A 17755-nucleotide genomic window follows, 5' to 3' on the forward strand; every position below is an offset into this window, starting at 1 on the left:
GCAGACGTTTATGGACCTGTTCCTTCTTCCCTTTGGATGGAGTTGGTGGCCGCTGAAGGGCACGTGGGGTGTCCCAAGGCGCACCTCCTCCAGTCCAGGGAGGCCAAGACCCTGCTTCTGTCTCCTCCTCTGGCTTGGATTTCTCTGCCTCTCATCTGAGTCTCCCTCCCCGAAGGCTTGGACGCCGGGACACTCCCTGGCTGCTGGCATTGCCCAGGGGCTGAGGTGAGAACTGGCTGCTCTCCTTCCAACCCAGAGAGTGAGTGGGCTGCACGGTGGAAGGAAGGAGCTCTGGGCAGGTGGTCCTTGGAATGGCCAAAGGACTGCTCTGAGCAGAGTCAGGCGCTAAGCCCGGCACTTCTGCAAAGGCGAACCAAGAGAAAGCCAGGTGTTGGGCCGGGTTTCTAGAGGAGGGGTGGGGGTGGGGGTCTACAGGTGCTCCCTGCTCCCAGGGCATGTCTCTGACATGGGTCACATTCCTAGCTGAGTTTCCCAGCACCGTCCATGGGAAGGAAATCTGGCTCTACACAGAGGTCACAATCCTGGAGGAATTTAATATAAAATAAAAAACCCTCATTGGCCCAGAGTGTGCCTTTTCTGTTGTTGCACAAATTCCCTGGTGGGTGCCCAGGTTGGGTCCTCCACCTCCAATAAACTGCCTATTCTGCAGCTGTTTGTCGGCGACCTCGGGGACGTGAGGAGAAGGGCAGGAAGAGGCCGGCAGGCGACCCCCTCATCTACCGAAGCTCTTCCCAGGAGGAGGAGCTGGTTTCCTCTCCGCCTCCACTGAGGCTCCCGGCTAGCAGGCGGCCCTCAGTCACTGCCCTGTTGATGCAGGCTTTCTGCCCACGCGCCTGACTTTCTATGTGCTCCCCAGAGCTTAGGCCAGGAGGTGCCACATGGCTCATGACGCTTTTCAAGAGCTCCCTCCAGGTCTGTCCGGATCATCCATGAGGACTCCAACAAGACCCGCGCTATTCTCTGGCCTCGGGGATACCCTCCTGCAGCTCAGGCATTGCCTCCTGTGGGACATCTCAGTGCCAAGGTCACCCTCCTTGGCAGGGATAAGAGAACACGTTACAGTGGAACAGGCTAACCCTGAGAGGCGGCGGGTTCCTCCTCAGCAGGTCGGCGAGCATTTATTAAGCTCCTACTATATGCCAGGCACTGTGTTAAGCAATGGGGATATAGAGAAGTAAAAGGTCAGTCCCTGCCTTCAAGAGATCACACGTGAATGACAATGTCCATACACGTCACAGGCTGAATGGGAGGTTATCTTCAAGGGATGGAAGAGGATGGGGCGAGGGGGGAGCTCAGGCAAGGCCCCTTGCAGAAGGGGGAGCATGGAGGCAGCCAGGGAAGCCAGGATGGGAAATGAGGGCAAGCGTGCCAGCTGTGGAGGGCAGCCGTCACCAAGGGGAGGAGGGCAAGGAGAGCAGCATCACTGAGTCGCATTAAGCGGGGTCGAGAAGGTGGGTATGAACCTGGATGGGCAGAGCAGCAGCAGGGCTGTGGCCACTGCTCACAGTGAGAGTCAGGGGCATGAGCAGCCCCCGAGAGGTGCTCATCCCAGACACAGGAAGACTTCCCTGGCAGAAAGGACAGGGGAGAAGTGTGTTCTAATGGCCGTGAAGGCGGCTGAAGGGGTCGCTGTGGAGCCCTCAGAGCTCGGTCAGACATCCCAGACAACACGGTCCCCTACTGCGCCCTGGGCCACCCCCAGTCATGTTGACTTTTGTCCTCCCCCTGAGAGAGTGAGGCTGATGACTGTGCAGCGCTGCCGCATGCAAACCCAAGTCACACTCAAGTCAGCACATCACCTCATGATGTCACTGGTCCTCTGAAAACAAACGTGTGCACGTGTGCAAATTAGGGAGGGCCTTGAAAGGCAAAGAGAGAATGTTATGTTTGATCTTCTAGGTAATAGGCAGCCACCTGGGTAATAAGGGGGGTGACATGGTCAGACCTGCAATGAGCTTTGTTGTTAGCTGGCATTAATATGGGCAGCTGGGTGGCACTGTGGATAGAGCGCTGCACCTGAAGTCAGAACTCATTTTCCTGAGTTCAAATCTGGTATCAGACACTTACTAGCTATGTGATCTTGGGCACGTCACTTCACCCTGTTGGCCTCTGCCAAGAAAACCCCAAACGGGGTCTCAAAGAGTCAGATGCAATAGAACAACACCATTTATATAGTGCCTTAAGGTTTGCAAAGTGCTTTACAAATATCGGGTCATTTTATCTGTACAAAAACCCTGGAAGTAGATGCTATTATTAGGCACTGAGAGCTTGAGGCTTACACAGGGTCACAGAGCTGAGAAGTCTCTGAGGTCCAATTTGAACTCAGGACTTCCCGACTCCCAGCTCTACCTTCTGAGCCACCCAGATGCCACAAGATGTTGGGCAGCTGAGTGGAGGGGGGAAGATGCTTGAGGTTGAGAGAGGAGCCTGAAGGCTATTTCTTTGTCCTGGTGAGGCACGAAGGGGGGAGGTGAAGGCTTCAAGAAGCTGGATAACCAGGTCAGGCTGGGGCTGGACTAGGTGGCCCCTTCCAACTCTCTAGTTCTGTCTGTGAGTTGTTAGCAGGTGAGAAGGGAGTCTTTTCCACGTCCCTCTGGGAAGAGGCAGCAGGGCTAAAGTCCTCTCAGAGGGGAGCCTGGCAGCTGTTTCACAGTTGAGGATCTGAGGGGCCGAGGATTAGGTGCCTTGTTCAAGGCCTCCGGGCAGGTCCCTCACCCCCAGGACCACAGAGCCCAGTGGTTGGCCTCTAGGGCTCTGACTGACCCAGGTATCATCCACACCACTAGGGGACTTGAGCTTCTCCATGAATGCCTCTGGTCACGCAGGGATGCTTTCTGGCAAGCCGAGAAACCCACCCATTCATTGGGTGGGAGGCCTGGATGCCTGGGGGAGGGGATTATGGAGGGCTGCACTAGGCACTGTGCTCACACACTGGGGGGTTTGCGGAGGAAGAACATAACACAGAAACAGACTCATTCTAAAATTGATTTTCTTCTTAAATTGTTTTGTTAACAAAAGTTGATTTTTGGGGGCGGCTAGGTGGCGCAGTGGATAAAGCACCGGCCCTGGATTCAGGAGTACCTGAGTTCAAATCCGGCCTCAGACACTTGGCACTTACTAGCTGTGTGACCCTGGGCAAGTCACTTAACCCCCATTGCCCCGCAAAAAAAAAAAAAAAAGGTTGATTTTCTTCCTCTCCCTCCCCTCCATTATTAAAAAAAAAAAAGCCGCTTGCCACACCATTTCTTACAAGAAGCCGCTGCGTGGGCATTCAGTGCCCAGAGGGAGGAGTTCAAAGAAAAGTTGTAAGTGCCCCTTCTAACGTTGAGAATGACACCTAGCATCAACGACTCTCTGACCCTGATCTTGGCTGCACTGTGGGCCTTCCTAGGCGGAACACAAACATGGTGTGGAGCCATCTATCAGTCATTCCATAAACCAGCCAGCACGGATGAAGCACCTACTGTGCGCTGGGCAGTGTAAGTGCCGGGGACACAAAGGCAAAAGCCACCCCTGCCCTCAAGGGGCTCCCAATCTAGAGCAGGAGACACCTGATTTGGTCCCCTGATCAGGTAATGGGAAGGCACCAGCGGAGGGTGGCAGAGGAGGCGGAAGGTGAGATTTAAAGTAACAGAGATAGGAAAGGGGGTCTGGAGGCCAGACCCTGAAGTGATCTGGGAAGGGGGAGGAGCATTAGGGATGGAAAGGGAGGAGGGGTCCTCATGAAGCTAACCAGCACCTGCTCTTGCTAGGCTTTGGGAAGCACCCATCGTGCAATGCTAAGGAAAACTTTCTTCCTTCCCATAGCTCTAAAGGACAATCATGAGAGGCAGCTAGGGGGCGCCATAGTGCACAGAGCACTGGCCCTGGAGTCAGGAGGACCCAAGTTCAAATCTGACCGCAGATACTAGCTGTGACTCTGGCAAGTCACTCAGTCTCAAATGCCTTAACCCTCCTGCCCCCCCAAAACAAAAAAATCCCAAACCCAACAACAATTACGATAAGTTTCAATCGACTGGTTGTTTTATTTCAGTTTTCAATTAATAAGCATTTAATTTCTCTTATCCCTCCATTTAGATGTTTTTTTTAAAAAAGGGAAAAAAGTCCTTGTAGCAAACAAGCAAATAGAGACAAACAAGTAGAACCAATACTTCTTCATGGCCCAAGTCCAAAAATGTGTCTTTCTGCATCATCAGCTGTTCCCTGGCATCATTGTGAGTCACTGAAATAACCACAGCTCTTGTTTTTCACAACTTATCTAATATTGTTGTTAGCTGCTGGGAAGCTAGAGCACTGAGCCTGGGGTCAGGAAGACTCGAGTTCAAATTCAGCCTCAGACACTTACTGTGTGACCCTGGGTCAGTCATTTGATCTGTCTCAGTTTCTTCATCTAGAAAATGGGGATCATCACAGTACCTATGTCCCAGGGCTGGTGTGAGGACCCAATGAAATAACAATTATACAGTCCCTGGTATACTGTAGGTGCTTAATAAATGTTAGCTGCTGCTGTTGTTATATCCTCTACCTCCCCCACATATATAAACCCATCCCTTTGGTCATTTAAGACACACAAAGACTTTGGTTATAATCCTATTAATTTACTGGGCCATTCACTGATCGATGGGCACCCTTAGTTTCCAGTTCTTTTGTACCACAAAAGGAGCTGCTATAGACATTTTTCCTCTCTCTGTGATCTCTTTGGGGGTATAGACTGGTAGCTGCATCCCCGGGTAGACGCAGTTTAATAGCTTTTGTGGCAGAATTCCAAATATCTTTCCAATCCACTGCTCCACCAACAATGCACCAGTGTATTTATTTTCCTGTAGCCCCTCTGCATCCAATCTCATAGGTGGAACCTTAGAGTTCCTTTAATGTACATTTCTCTATCAGTGATTTGGAATTTTTTTTTTTTTTTGATAGTCACTGATAGCTTGGGTGTCTGCCTCTGAGAACTGCCTGTTTATATCCTCTGACCACTTATCAATTTATAATTTTATTATTATGAATCCGTCCCCCCAGTTATCTGTTTCCCTTTTAATTTCATCTTCATTGTGCAAAGCCTTTTTAATTCGATGTAAACCCAAATGATCCATTTTACCTTCTGTGATCCCCTCTATTTCTTGCTTGGTCACGAACTCTTCCCTGTCTGTAGATGTGAAAGGAAACATCTTCCTTGCTGCTCTAATCTGTTTGTCACGTAACATTTCACACCCACATCATGAATACATTTGGAACTAAACTGGTGACTTGGTGTGAAGTGTTGGTCTAAACCTCATTTCTGTCAGAGGGTTTTCCAGCCTTTGCAGCAGTTGCCTTACTCCTGTGGCTGGAGGCAGCTACTCGTTCATTTACTGCTGTATCTCGTGCACCAAATCTCTCCCATCCACTGGCCTCTGGATTTTTTAACCAGTACTGAATGAATGGTTTGGGTACTTAACTGCTTTCCACCTGGCTGCTCACCTGGTCTTCACCATTGGATCCAGAAACTCGTCCTCCTGAAAAATGATGTCAACACCACCACCACCACCCACCGCCTCAACCCCTCGCACCAGGCACTCCTCTCTCTCTGACTAGAAAGGGTAGAGGGTCGACATCCCCCCTGGGTGGGAGTATAAACCCAGCCACCCAGTGCTCTACCTCCTCTCCTATCAGACTGCTAGCTTTTGAGGGCAGGGACTGCCCCCCCCCTTTTGTATCTGTGGCACTTAGCAAAGTGCCTAGCACATAGAAGGCACTTATGTTTATTAACTGACTGGCTAAGTCCTCCACCTTCTGCTTTTCTAGTTTTTGTTATTTCTCTTGAGAGTCTTGACCTTCTGTTCCTCCAGAAGAATTTTGTTATTTATTTTCTAACTTTATAAAGTTAGTCTTAGGTCATTTGATTGGTAAGGTACTGAATAAGTAAATTACTATAGGTAGTGTTGTCATTTTTATCATATTGGCTCAGCCTACCCATGAGCAGTTAATATTTGTGAAGAGCTTTAAATGTTAAGCAGAGGAGTCTACACTTGATTCTGCAGCTATTAAAGGTCACCGGGCGAGGGGTGATGTGGTCAGCCCTAACCTTAGTATGATTACTTTGGCAGCTGTGTGGAGGGCAGACTGGAGAGAGACCTGAGGAAGGGGAAAGAGTGAGAAGCTACTGCAGGTCATGAGAGAGGTGATGAGGTTGTGAACTCAGGGGGCGGCTCTTTGATGGCGAGGAGAGGGATGAAGGAGAAGTGGGAGGGAAAGAATGGGTTTGAAGTGGAAGCTGATGATGTATGGGATGAGGGAGCGCAAACCTGGGTGACGGACAGAAGGATGCTGCCTTCAAAAGAACCAGGAAGGCAGGAGGAAAGCGGATGAGCTCTGCTTTGGAAAGGCCGACTTTCAGCTGCCCCAGAGGGCATCCAGCTGTAAATGGGATGCAAGACGGAGGCTGGGGCCAGAGAAACAGATTAGGAGTTACCCCTCATGAGAGCCAAGCCCTAATACCACTGTGAGAGGAAGGGACAAAGCAAGGAAGGAAAGGGGAGGAAGTGAGGGAGGAAAGAAGGGAGGGAGGGAGGGAGGAAAGGAGGGAGGGAGTGAGGAAGGGAGGGAGGGAGGAAAGGAGGGAGGGAGTGAGGGAGGAAAGGAGGGAGGGAGTGAGGGAGGAAAGGAGGGAGGGAGTAAGGGAGGAAAGGAGGGAGGGAGTGAGGAAGGGAGGGAGTGAGGGAGGAAAGGAAGGAGGGAGGGAGGAAAGAAGGGAGTGAGGGAGAAAAGAAGGGAGTGAGGGAGAAAGAAGGGAGTGAGGGAGAAAAGAAGGGAGTGAGGGAGAAAGAAAGAGGGGAGTGAGGGAGGAAAGGAGGGGAGTGAGGGAGGAAAGGAGGGAGGGAGGGAGGAAAGAAGGGAGTGAGGGAGAAAAGAAGGAAGGGAGTGAGGGAGGAAAGGAGGGAGGGAGTGAGGGAGGAAAGGAGGGAGTGAGGAAGGGAGGGAGGAAAGAAGGGAGTGAGGGAGGAAAGGAGGGAGGGAGGAAAGAAGGGAGGGAGTGAGGGAGGAAAGGAGGGAGGGAGGAAGAAAGGAAGCATTTGTGAAGTGGCTACCACGTGCCTGGCACTGTGGTGAGGCCTTTACCACCATTATCTCATCTGATCCTCTCAACAGCTGTGGGAGGTGGGTGTTTTTATTACTCTCATTTTATACTTGAGGAAGATGACACAGACCGAGGCTAGATGACTTGCCCAGGGTCACACGGCTAGTTATGGTCTGAGGCTGGACCTGACCTCAGGGCAGTCGACTCCGGGCCCTGTGCTCTGACACCAGCTGTCCCAGGTGGAGAGCATGTAGGCTCTTCTCTGACTTCCCCAAGACCCCTCCCGCCAGGGCGAGACCCCCGATTTTCCAGGCAGCCTTTCTGCCAATCTTGTATTGCTCAACGGGTAGAAGCGCTGCCCGTCCTCCAGTGCTGTCCCTTCCCTTTGGAGGTGTGGACACCGCGCCGTCCAGGGAGCTTATTGCTAATGGACTTCAAGTGCTGGGGATTGCTGCGGCTCTCCCCTGACATCCTGCCTTTAGGACAAGGGAGCCAAGGCTCGCGTCCCCCTGTGATGAGGCATCGAGGGCGCCCTCAGGACACTGGCCCGGCTGCAGAAAAGCAGGCACATTTCAAAGTGTGATGCATTTATTATTGGGTGATTCAGGAGCTTTCTTGGTCTTTAATTCAGCACGCTAAAACTGCACCATGAAGCCACAGCCAAAAGGAGACGGTGCCCCACGATGTCCTGACACTCCATCTCACGTCATGTGGTGAGTACGAAGGTTCCTGGAGGACTGTGCTCCTCCCCTGGTGGGCGTGGGTCTGAGGCTGGGCCCAAGCGTCACAGGCCCCAGAGGCCTCGCTACATGGTTTTTGTTTTTTTTTTTTTGCGGGGCAATGGGGGTTAAGTGACTTGCCCAGGGTCACACAGCTAGTAAGTGTCAAGTGTCTGAGGCTGGATTTGAACTCAGGTACTCCTGAATCCAGGGCTGGTGCTTTATCTACTACGCCACCCAGCTGCCCCGGCCTCACTACGTGTTAACCTTGGAGCCCTGCACTCACATGGACAGAAAACAGACGTCTGGAGATGGAGGGGGAGGGGTCACGGTTACAGTCATAGCGCAGCCCTCGGCACGGGGAGGCCCACGTTTTGTGGACAAGGAGCCAAAGCTCAGAGAGGAGGGGAGGTGGGTCTTCTGTGGCCAGTTTAGGGCACTCGGCCCTTTGTCAAGGCTCCCCACTTGGGAGGCAAACCAAGCATCGGCCTCCCAGGCCTGAGCGGCCGCTGTCTTCTTTTCCAGAGCAGGGAGGGGTCTTCGAGCTCCCCTGGTCTACCTAAGCGTTCCTTTTCCAGCTGAGGAGGAAGAGGGGCTGTCTCCGGGGCCCCCAGCTCCTAACTCCCTGGCCGGGCTCGTCCCAGGCCGACACCACCTTCTCAAACAGCCCCGCCAGGGCGATGCCTGACCGAGCCCTCCTGTGAAAATGTAAGCGCTGGCTCTGCTTTGAACTCCCTCGGCTGGGCCGGCCCAAAAGGCTTCCCAGGGGCGTCTCCTACACACGCCATGGGACACATTCTCACTGATGATACACAAGAAGCCACAGGTTTCTATTTCCTAATTCTGAATTTTGAGAACTTTACTGACCCTCCCGGAGGGTCCTGCATCTACTCACTGGGTTGTCACGGAATGGAATGTGTGCTTCCCATTCCCTAGAGAAGTCAAGTCTTGCTGCTTGCCTGGTCCTTGAGGAGAGATTCCCACTGGGGGCTCTGTTCCAGGAAGCCCCTCCTTCTAAGCTGCCCCCTCCCCACGAGAATCACCCGGTGAAGATTTCCTTAGCTACCCACTTCCCACGGAGCCCCCCTCACCGCCGCTCCCGTCCTCCCAGCTAGAGCTTGGACAGGTCATCTTCCAGCCAGCCCGCGACCATGGCCGCCATCTCCTGGTTGGAAGACATGATGAAGGCGTGCTCGATGCCCTTCTCACAGAGCTTAATGTCCCCACCGGGGAAATCCTTCTTGAGGTCTTCATAGTACTGGACCGGGCACCACGCGTCTGAGCTTCCGTAGTAAAACGTCAGCTAGAAGACCAAGAAAAGACCGTGGAGTCAGAAGCCGTCCCCTGTCCACACAAGCACACATGGCCTGAGGGCAGGGGCGGGCTGGCTGGTTTTGGGGTTACTCTCAGAAGACTCCTCAAGTAGAGAGGACTTGGTGCCTGCCCAGGAAGCCTTAACAATGTCCCAGGTCCAAAGTCCTCCGAGGCGCCCTGGGCTTGCCAGTCTGGATCACCACCAGTGGCACATTACTCTGATGAAATGTGCAGAGCCTGAGACGCCCACTGTTGCTGAGGGCCTGCCAGCCAGCCAGCCGTGGGTGCAGAAATCTACCAAGAGGATGGGCCCAGAGCGCCTTGACCCATCACAGGGGGAAACACAGTCTGTGGCCTCAGGGCTTCACTGACTGCCCCTGGCTCACAACCCTTGGTGATTTCTGGCACCAACACTACTTACCCTCCTACAATCTGACGCCACAAGGCTAACGGCAGGCGGCTGATGGTGCAGACCCGCCTGCTGCCCACACACCAGGCTATCAGCGGGCCCAGAGGCAGGCACTTCAACTCTGCCCTGCTAGTTAGCAAGGCTGCCGGTGACACGGCACCGGGCACCTCTGAGCGGGCACAAGAGCTCCATGGAAAGAAGACTGGGTGGGTGTGCCGGCTGCCTCAATGGCCCGGAGGAGACTGCAGCCAAGTTTCCCCCAGTCCTGACCTTCCACATTGTCTGGGCCGATATTCTCTAAGTCTCAAGCCTGCCCCCTCCCCGCTGCCCCCATTCCCACCCTGCCCTTGCCCCCCCCCCAGGCCCTCCTCTTCAGCTTCCCCACTCAGCCCCCGACCCAGGCCCCACCTCAGCCCCTGCCTTGAGCCCCACCCCACACCTGACATTCTGTGGGCCACCTGAACTGACAGAAAGTTTCTGGCCTTGTAAAGCAGAAGAAAACCTTTGGAGGCAAAGGCCGGCAAGACCCCTTTGAAGCGGGCCGGACCAAACATCAGGGCAGGGCCAGGGTCAAGACTGCAGCTTCCCATTGTGAGAGAATAGCGGGTTTTGGACGCCCAAAGGCCCAGGAGGGGGTGGGCTGCACTGACCGCTGATGGATTCCCTTGAAGTTGACTGATGGAAGCCACACCTGCCTGAGGTGTGGGCTCTCTGACCTCACACATTCTGCTCATGGACCTCCCTCAAGTCCAGTGAACCAATGGATTTGGGTGATGCTGACCAATGAGCTTGAAGCAGTGTGGAAGGACCACCTCTCCTCCGGACACAGAGGGAGCTTCCACTCAGTCCGTCTCTGGGGGAAGGAGCAGGCCCAGCTGAGCTCCAGGCTAGACAGGCCTTGTTGTAAGGGCCTGAGCCAGCTGGTCTCTCTTTACTAACACCTGGTATGCTTTAATAAATGGAGACTTCCCCAAAGCCGGTGCTAAAGCTTCTAATGTATAAGTAACAACTACATTAGAAACCCCAGCTCATCTTCCCCAAACCTGGGACAGAAATAAGGCGACCACACATTTAATGTTCCACTCACATCCTTCAGCTACAAGGGCACCAGAGGAGGCGGACCCAGAAGGAGGCGCCACTCCAGCTCCCCGTCCCACCCCGCCCTGCGGCCCGCCTTCTCACCTTCTGTAAGTGCTTCTGGATGGTACAGTTGTCTCTCTCCAAAATGGCCCTCATCTCTTGGCTTCCCAGATACATGGCATTGGCTGAAGGGGCACAAAGCACAAAACAAGCCAATCAACGCTTTCTGGAGCAAAAGGCAAACCCAGAGCCGAGGGCGCTTGGCCGAGGGGGGCCCGGGGAGCCTTCCCTGACCCCTTCATCCCTCTCTAGAAGTCTCCTTGTCTGTGACTCGGATCGGCCACTGCGCCTTCTGGGAGGCTCCCCAGATGGCCAAGCGGGGAGGGGGCGGCCCTTTAAATGTGTAAACTACAACACGCGGCGCACGAAGGGAAGGGATCATGGTGAAATATGGAGACCCGGAGAGCTTTTTAGAGCTGGGGTCCTCAGGCTCTGCTCGGCAGCAGGCTCTTGGACCCCAGTGTGGGGAGATGCAGACAAATGCCAAGTAGCTGGGAACAGCCTCTCCACCAGCCAGACCATTCTCGGGTGGCAAGTGTGTGCTAGTGCCCCGGCTGGAGACCTGGCAGTGCCAGGGTCACAGGCTCAGAGATGGGGGAACTTCAAGGCCACAAGTGTCCAAGGGGCACCAAGTGGGTCCCCGTCCTCCCATCACACAAATGACGAGCGCTCAAGGTCAGTGACATATACATGTTCATGTGCCTGCGTGTGTGCCCATGTGCCCTGAGGGCTGCCCCAGGGTGTCTGGGGCAGAGGGATCCTTTGGTACCTTCCTTCCAGGCTCCTATCCGGAGTCACCTGAAAGGCATGCCCCCGACTCTAACCCCAGCCTCCAGAAAACCTTCCCCGGTCTCCTCGGACGTCAGTGTTCTCGGTCTGGGTACCCCCCCACCCCATGCTGGCTTAGCCATGGGCGGGCAGGCTTAGTTCTATTCAGTCTAACAAACATCCAGGAAGAGTCTACTGTCAGACTGCTAACCAACATTTATGGAGCGCCAACTGCACGTCAGGCCCTAGGTGAAGCCCTTAGGAGACAAAGTGAAGCAGAAGCCAGGCCCGAGGACATTACAACCGATTGGGCAGGACGGCGTCCAGCCGATAATGTACAAAGCGAGACTGAAGGCTGGACGGGCCCCTGCAGGAGGGGAACCCCAAGCAGAACCGAGGGAGCCAGGCTGGCCTCTCTGCCGTCATCGTTGGTGGCTGCTCTCCCTTCCAGAAAGGGCCGGGGTGCCGCCTCTCCGGGACGGCGCTGAGGTTTTCACCGGACAGAAGCACCAGATCTGAAGTCGAGGAGGCTGTGGGGCAGAAGGTGGCCCAGTGGCCACAGGGGAGACATCAACCAGGAGGGGAGGAGCAGACTCATGGGGGGGCCCTCGGGATGTTCAGCATATGGTACAAGCACTGGGGAGGCCCTTGTCTTCTCACAGGACACGTCTAAGCAACAGTCAGGATTAACCCGGGTTACCGAGAGGACCACGAATATTCCGGTGGCCACAGGAGCCTCCCCTGGCAGGGCTCAGGGGCGATGGGCATCTTAGCTACTGCAGGATGCTGAGCCAAAGGTCCTCTGCAGCATGTGGGGAGCAGCACAGCACCCACTTCCACCAGAATCTTAGGGAGCCTGCTTCCCTCAGCTCCTCCAACATGGCGGCTTGCTGCCAAGATGCTGGGGGTGAATCTGTGGTCGTAGGGTCTACAGTCCTTCCCTTGAGAACAACGCACTCATACCCTCTGACCACTTAGCCACTGGAGAATGGGGAGAGCAGATTTCAGAGTTCGGAGGAAGGAGAGGAGCCCGTGACCTCACACTCTCAGTCACCCCAGTTGATGGAAAACACTCAAGCATGAAACTCCACATCCGGGGGCAGCTAGATGGTGCTGTGGATAAAACACGGGTCCTGGATTCAGGAGGACCTGAGTTCAAATCTGGTCTCAGACACTTCACACTTACTAGCTGTGTGATCCTGGGCAAGTCACTTAATCCTCATTGTCCCCCGCCCCCCCCCCCCAAAAGAAACTTCATATCCAGGGGCAGCTAGGTGGTGCTGTGGATAAAACATCAGTGCTGGATTCAGGAGGACCTGAGTTCAAATCTGGTCTCAGACACTTGACACTTACTAGCTGTGTGATCCTGGGCAAGTCACTTAACCCTCATCCCCCCCCCGCCCCCCCCCCCAAAGAAACTCCACATCCTCACAAGGAGGAAAAATGAGAGAGACCACCATGGATGGGTAGGGAACTTGCCAACACATGGGGACATGGGGATTCTGAAAGGAAGAGGGAGGCAAGGCCAGGGAGCAGTCAGGAGGGCCGGAGGGTCCTGGAGGGACCCCTCACAAAGGACGTGGTCCCAGGCCTTCCAGTGGAGTTCCACATGCTCTCATCTCTTCCTGGCACAGTGCCCGGCTCCTGGTAAGCACTTGGCACATGCGTGTTGAAGGATGAGCTGCGGAGAATCCTAGGCCAGCAGGAGATATGGGCAGAAGTTACAGAGGGTTCTTCAGCACAAATGGGCGGCCCTGCAGGGAAGCTGAGGCCGGACGACCCGATGGGGTCGTAGCCTCTTTGGGAGGGTGTAGGCTGGACCAGAGTTCACTGGGACCCCTTTGACTTCCAAAGCTCTGGGACTATTGAGATTCTTCGGTGGGAAAATGAAAATATACGGTCAGCTTTTTGCTTTACTGAGATCACTGGCCGCTCTTAGAGGGGCGATCAGAGCGAGGTGAGACCAAGGCCCCCGTGGTTGTCTGGAGGGAAGTGGGGGAGGGTGGGCATGCAGGCGTGGCTGGCTGAGCGGAGAGAATGGGGGGGGATTCTTGCAGAGCATCGGGCCCCCGTCCTTTCTGCATGCACAGAGCACCCAGGGGCCTCCTGCCCTCAAATACAGCCTGTCCCATGCAGCAGCCACCTCCTTTAGGTTACACCCCATCTCAGGAGGGCTTCGGGCGCCTCAAAACCCAGAGCGCTCACGTGCACAGTGGAGCAGTCTGCCTTCTTCACACTTAGAGAGGACAAAGAAGCCGAGGAGCCGGGAAAAGCCCCCAAACCTGGATGACGGCAGAGAGCGAGAGGTTCTGAGCTCTCCTCAGCGTAGGCGGGCACAGAGCCCACGTCTCAGTGAATACACGGCGTGTTAGGACACTTTGCGCTGTCCACTGGCTGAAGACCCAGACTCCCTGAGTTCCACAAAGGAAGGAACTGGATGCCTGCTGCTCCTCGGAGGCCTTGTCCAAGTGTCTGCACGATGCCAAGTAGGGAAAGATTTCCCATCATCCCCTGTCAATCTTGTAGTCGAAGTTTCCATGGCGAGTGCCTCCATCCCTGCAGATGGTAAACGGAGTGTGTGGGATGGACAGTCATTGGGGCGCTTCCTTTTGTTTTATGGGTGGCCAGCATCCTGGGGACGATATCCCACAATGACCTGCCCACCAAGAACAGCCTGGGTTGGTCCCACAGAAGGAGGGATGGCAGATGAAGGATTGTGGGCACAGTGTCTTGGCACCACATGAAGCTTGAAGAAGGCCTTGGGCTGTAGAGAGCCAAAGGCAATCAGGGTGAATCATCTCCACATTGAGATCCCTGACCTAGGCAGCCAATGCCACCATGCCGAGTGCTGTGCACACAGAGTGTTTGAATCTGGCCTCAGATACCTGCTGGCTGTGGGACCCTAAAGAAGCCACGCCATGTCTTGAAGCCTCGGCTTCCATACCTCCCTGACAAGAGCAGCCGTGGGCTTGGTCAGCTCCCGGCTCACTTGATTCATCTTACAGAGCCTGGAGCATGGGCCAAGGCTGTGGACTCTCTCCAGCTTCCAAGGGCACCTCTGTGCGTGACAAGGCCAAGGTCCCACAGGTCCACAGCCCTCTACAGACAGCAACGGCTGCCCAGTGATGCTGTGATCGGCCGTCTCCATCCTTCCGCTTTGGAAGCCCTAATTCTGCCCAGCATGGAGTGACTCCCGCTCCCCCTCCAGTTCTGGAGGCCGAGGGCATCCAGGATGAAAAGCCCAACGCTCGGATGCTTCTGTGCCTGCTCTGCTCGAGCCCTTGGGGTCTTTGTCCCAAGGAACGGTTTACGCTGTTTGGGGCCCAAATCGACGTTTTGCCAAGTTCATTTTCCCCCTTTCTGGAAATCAGGAACTTCAGCCTGCAGAGCCTTTCTTGTCTTCTAAGAAATGACACGTCTTTTTCAATGACATCGATTTTCTCTCCCTTCCATCCTCGTGTGTCATCAAGACAAACACATTCCTGCCATGGCTGTGGCCAAAGAACAGGTGCCTCCCTCGGCACTGACTCCATCTCTCTCAGAAGACAGTCGGCTAATTGGTGTTTGTGGAGCACCTACTGTGTGCTAGTCGCTGCGCTAAGCCCGGTGACGCAAAGAAAGGCACAACCAGCCCCTGCTCTCCAGGGGCTCCACCTAGTGGGGAGCAACGTGCCCACAAGATCTTTGCAGGCTAAGAGGGCAGGTCTGGGAGGGAGGGAGGGAAAGGCTTCTGCCGGAGAGGGGGCCTGGGCTGAGGCCTGGAGACGAGGTCACTTGGTGCCCACTTCTTTGGCTCTTTCCTCAAATATTTCTCCCTTAGTCGTATCCCTTGGCCTAGTCCATTTCTGCAGGATCCAATCCATCCATCCAGAGACGTCCTGGGGGCTGTCCACAAAAGAGCCCAGCCCGGGGTACCCGCCCTGCCTGCCAGGACGCCTCTCCCGAGGGCTCCCATGGCTAGGGCTCTCCCACACGAATCGTGACTTTGTCTTACTTGGTGTGCTTTTTTCAAGAGAACCGACCTCAGGCTGTGCTAACCCCAGGCCCAGGGCCCCCGACCTTGTGTCCACGGCCACCCCCTTCCCTCACTCTTGGCCACCTCAAATATTCCATCCAGCTCTGGCAGAAAACAACAGACAGACCCACACCACCTGGCACCAGGACTTCCCATCAGCAGGGGGAGACCAAGGTCTCTGTGGGGCAGGCCCCTCTGGGATGAGAGGATTAAGGCCAGCCAAGTCAAGTCCGGAGGCCCTCATTTCGAGAGGAAGGAACTCTGGACGACAAACATTTGTGGAGAAACGTGTTCAGTGTTCCATGTGGTCAATGACAGCCGCCCTCTCCCCCTCTCGCCATCTCTCCTGGGCTCCTCCCAGCCCATGTTGCCGGCAGCAGAGACGGTCACACACCCCAGCATGGACAATGGTCCCATTGGGTGGGCGAGTGATGAATGGCTGGGAGTGGACGGACGGGAGAAACCAGCAGGGACCCTCCTCGGGCCGCCGCCATTCTGAAGCTGACACAGGGGAGGAAAATGAAGCTCCACGGCCGTAAGAGCACGCAGAGGGAGCCCAGCACTGGCAGGGGTGTCAGAGGCTGTGCCGTGCAAGCTGCCCTCCCTGGACAAGAGCCCTGCCCCTGCCCCTCCCCACTCGAGCAGGGCTCCGACTGTCAGGGTTTTCCTAAGATCCAAACTCTGGCCAAACCCTAAGGAAGACGACCTCCATGACCCAAGATGACACGACCAACACTCCTCCGGAAAAGCCCCAGCAGCTACTGGGCTGGGGGGCTTAGTCTTCCTCCCTCCCATCTGGAATTCTGCCAGGGAGATTTCTGAGAGTCCCACAAGAGGGTTCTTCTAACACAGAATCACTAGCCCAAGGCAATCAGGACGTCTTGTCTTGGCCCGCCAGAGGGTGAGGCTGCTGCCAAGTCCCACTGAGATGCGCTCACCCCCCTGCCAGGAAAAGTCAGCTGACGGCTTCCGGAAGGACCTGCTTTCCTGGGAACTCGCCCATCTCGGGGCTGGGCTCTTTGGGACCATAACAGAAGTTTTCTTTCCCGCTGAGCCTTTGCCACCGAGGTCACCTCTGCCATTCTTCAGAAGAGCCTCCTTGGGGCGGAAAGAAACAAGAATGCCAAAGAGTAGGGTCCTTTCCTAAGAGGAAAACGCTTTCTCTTGGACATCGCTGCCAACAACGAGCTTGGAGATGCTGTGGGCATGGTCACCAGAGGCGGATCGGACCAAGGGGGCTGGGGAGGGCAGGACCAGGCCAGGGCAGCCCCTCCCTCAGGGTTCCTTCTGGCTCCTGCGAGGGGGTCTGACTTGGGGACACTGACGGTGTATATAGAATCACCCCAGGTGGTCATTCTGCTCCCTAGAGTTGGAGGTGAAGCCTGGACTCTGGGAACGCTGCTGCAGAGGGATAAAGAAGCCCCGGAACTCCTGGTAAGGAAGGATGAAGCAGTGTCGGGCTCTTTGGAAGGTCTTCCCTGTGAGGGAGGCGCCAGTGTGGGTCCTGCTCCGTGCAGTGGCCCACAATGCCTCGCTCAGTGTCCGATTCTCCGTGACCCCATTTGGGGCTTTCCTGGCAGATCCTGGAGGATTTGCCATTTCCGTGTCCAGTTCATTTTACAGATGGGGAAACCGAGGCAAACAGGGTGAAATGACTTGCCCAGCGTCACACAGCTGGGGTCTGAGGTGGGATTTGAGTTCATGAAGCCGAGTCTTCCTCACGCCAGGCCTGGCTTGCCATACACTGCACCAGCTGGTGGATGGATCACCTGGGGGGAAGGAAGTAGAGGCCCCCAAGGGCTCCCAGGCCACTGTGGCTGGCTGGGTCAAGGCCTCCATCTCCCACGCTATCACAAGAGGCTTCAAGGTCGCTGCTTCTCAATGGGTAAATGGCGTCAGAATTTTCCACCTCAGAGAAATGGGATGAGACACATTCACAACAAGTTTCGTGAAAAAGATGTTGTGGAAAATGAACTGAGTGAGAATCTTCCTTGCTGGAAAGCGGAAACGCCACGCCTCTCGTGACCCCAGAAGGCCAGGGCCCTGACCCACAGGCCAGACCGAAAGACCCCAGCCCAGGAAGAGGTCAGGTGCTGTCCACGTCGGCCTCTGTCCTCAGGAAGAACAGGAGAGCTTTGGGGTCAGCCTCCTTGCTGGGCTCACCCTGTCAAGCACTATTTCCTGCTGAGCTCACAGCAGGTGGGGCGTAGCCAGGCCTCCCCATTGGTGGCTCTCAGCCTTGGGCCTTTCTCCCCTTAGACCCCCAAAGCCTCGTCTTCTCCAGCAGCCTCTCTTCTGTCCCAGACCTTGTG

General features: G+C 55.1%; 1 protein-coding gene across 4 annotated transcripts in view; it reads right to left on the reverse strand.

Annotated features, from left to right (window-relative positions):
• Positions 1–7648: 7648 nt before the first annotated feature.
• Positions 7649–17755, reverse strand: part of LDAH (lipid droplet associated hydrolase) — a 69248-nt gene continuing 59141 nt past the window's right edge. For all 4 annotated transcript variants that reach the window (XM_043988948.1, XM_043988950.1, XM_043988947.1 and 1 more), the window contains exons 6-7: positions 10703–10785; positions 7649–9100 (exon numbers count right to left, since the gene is read on the reverse strand). In XM_043988948.1, coding sequence (XP_043844883.1) covers positions 8909–9100; positions 10703–10785 — 275 coding nt within the window. In that variant the 3' untranslated portion in view covers positions 7649–8908. The remainder of the gene's footprint in view (positions 9101–10702; positions 10786–17755) is intronic.

Source organism: Dromiciops gliroides, chromosome 2 (genome assembly GCF_019393635.1).
Source record: "Dromiciops gliroides isolate mDroGli1 chromosome 2, mDroGli1.pri, whole genome shotgun sequence".
In the NCBI taxonomy this organism is placed as follows: domain Eukaryota; kingdom Metazoa; phylum Chordata; class Mammalia; order Microbiotheria; family Microbiotheriidae; genus Dromiciops; species Dromiciops gliroides.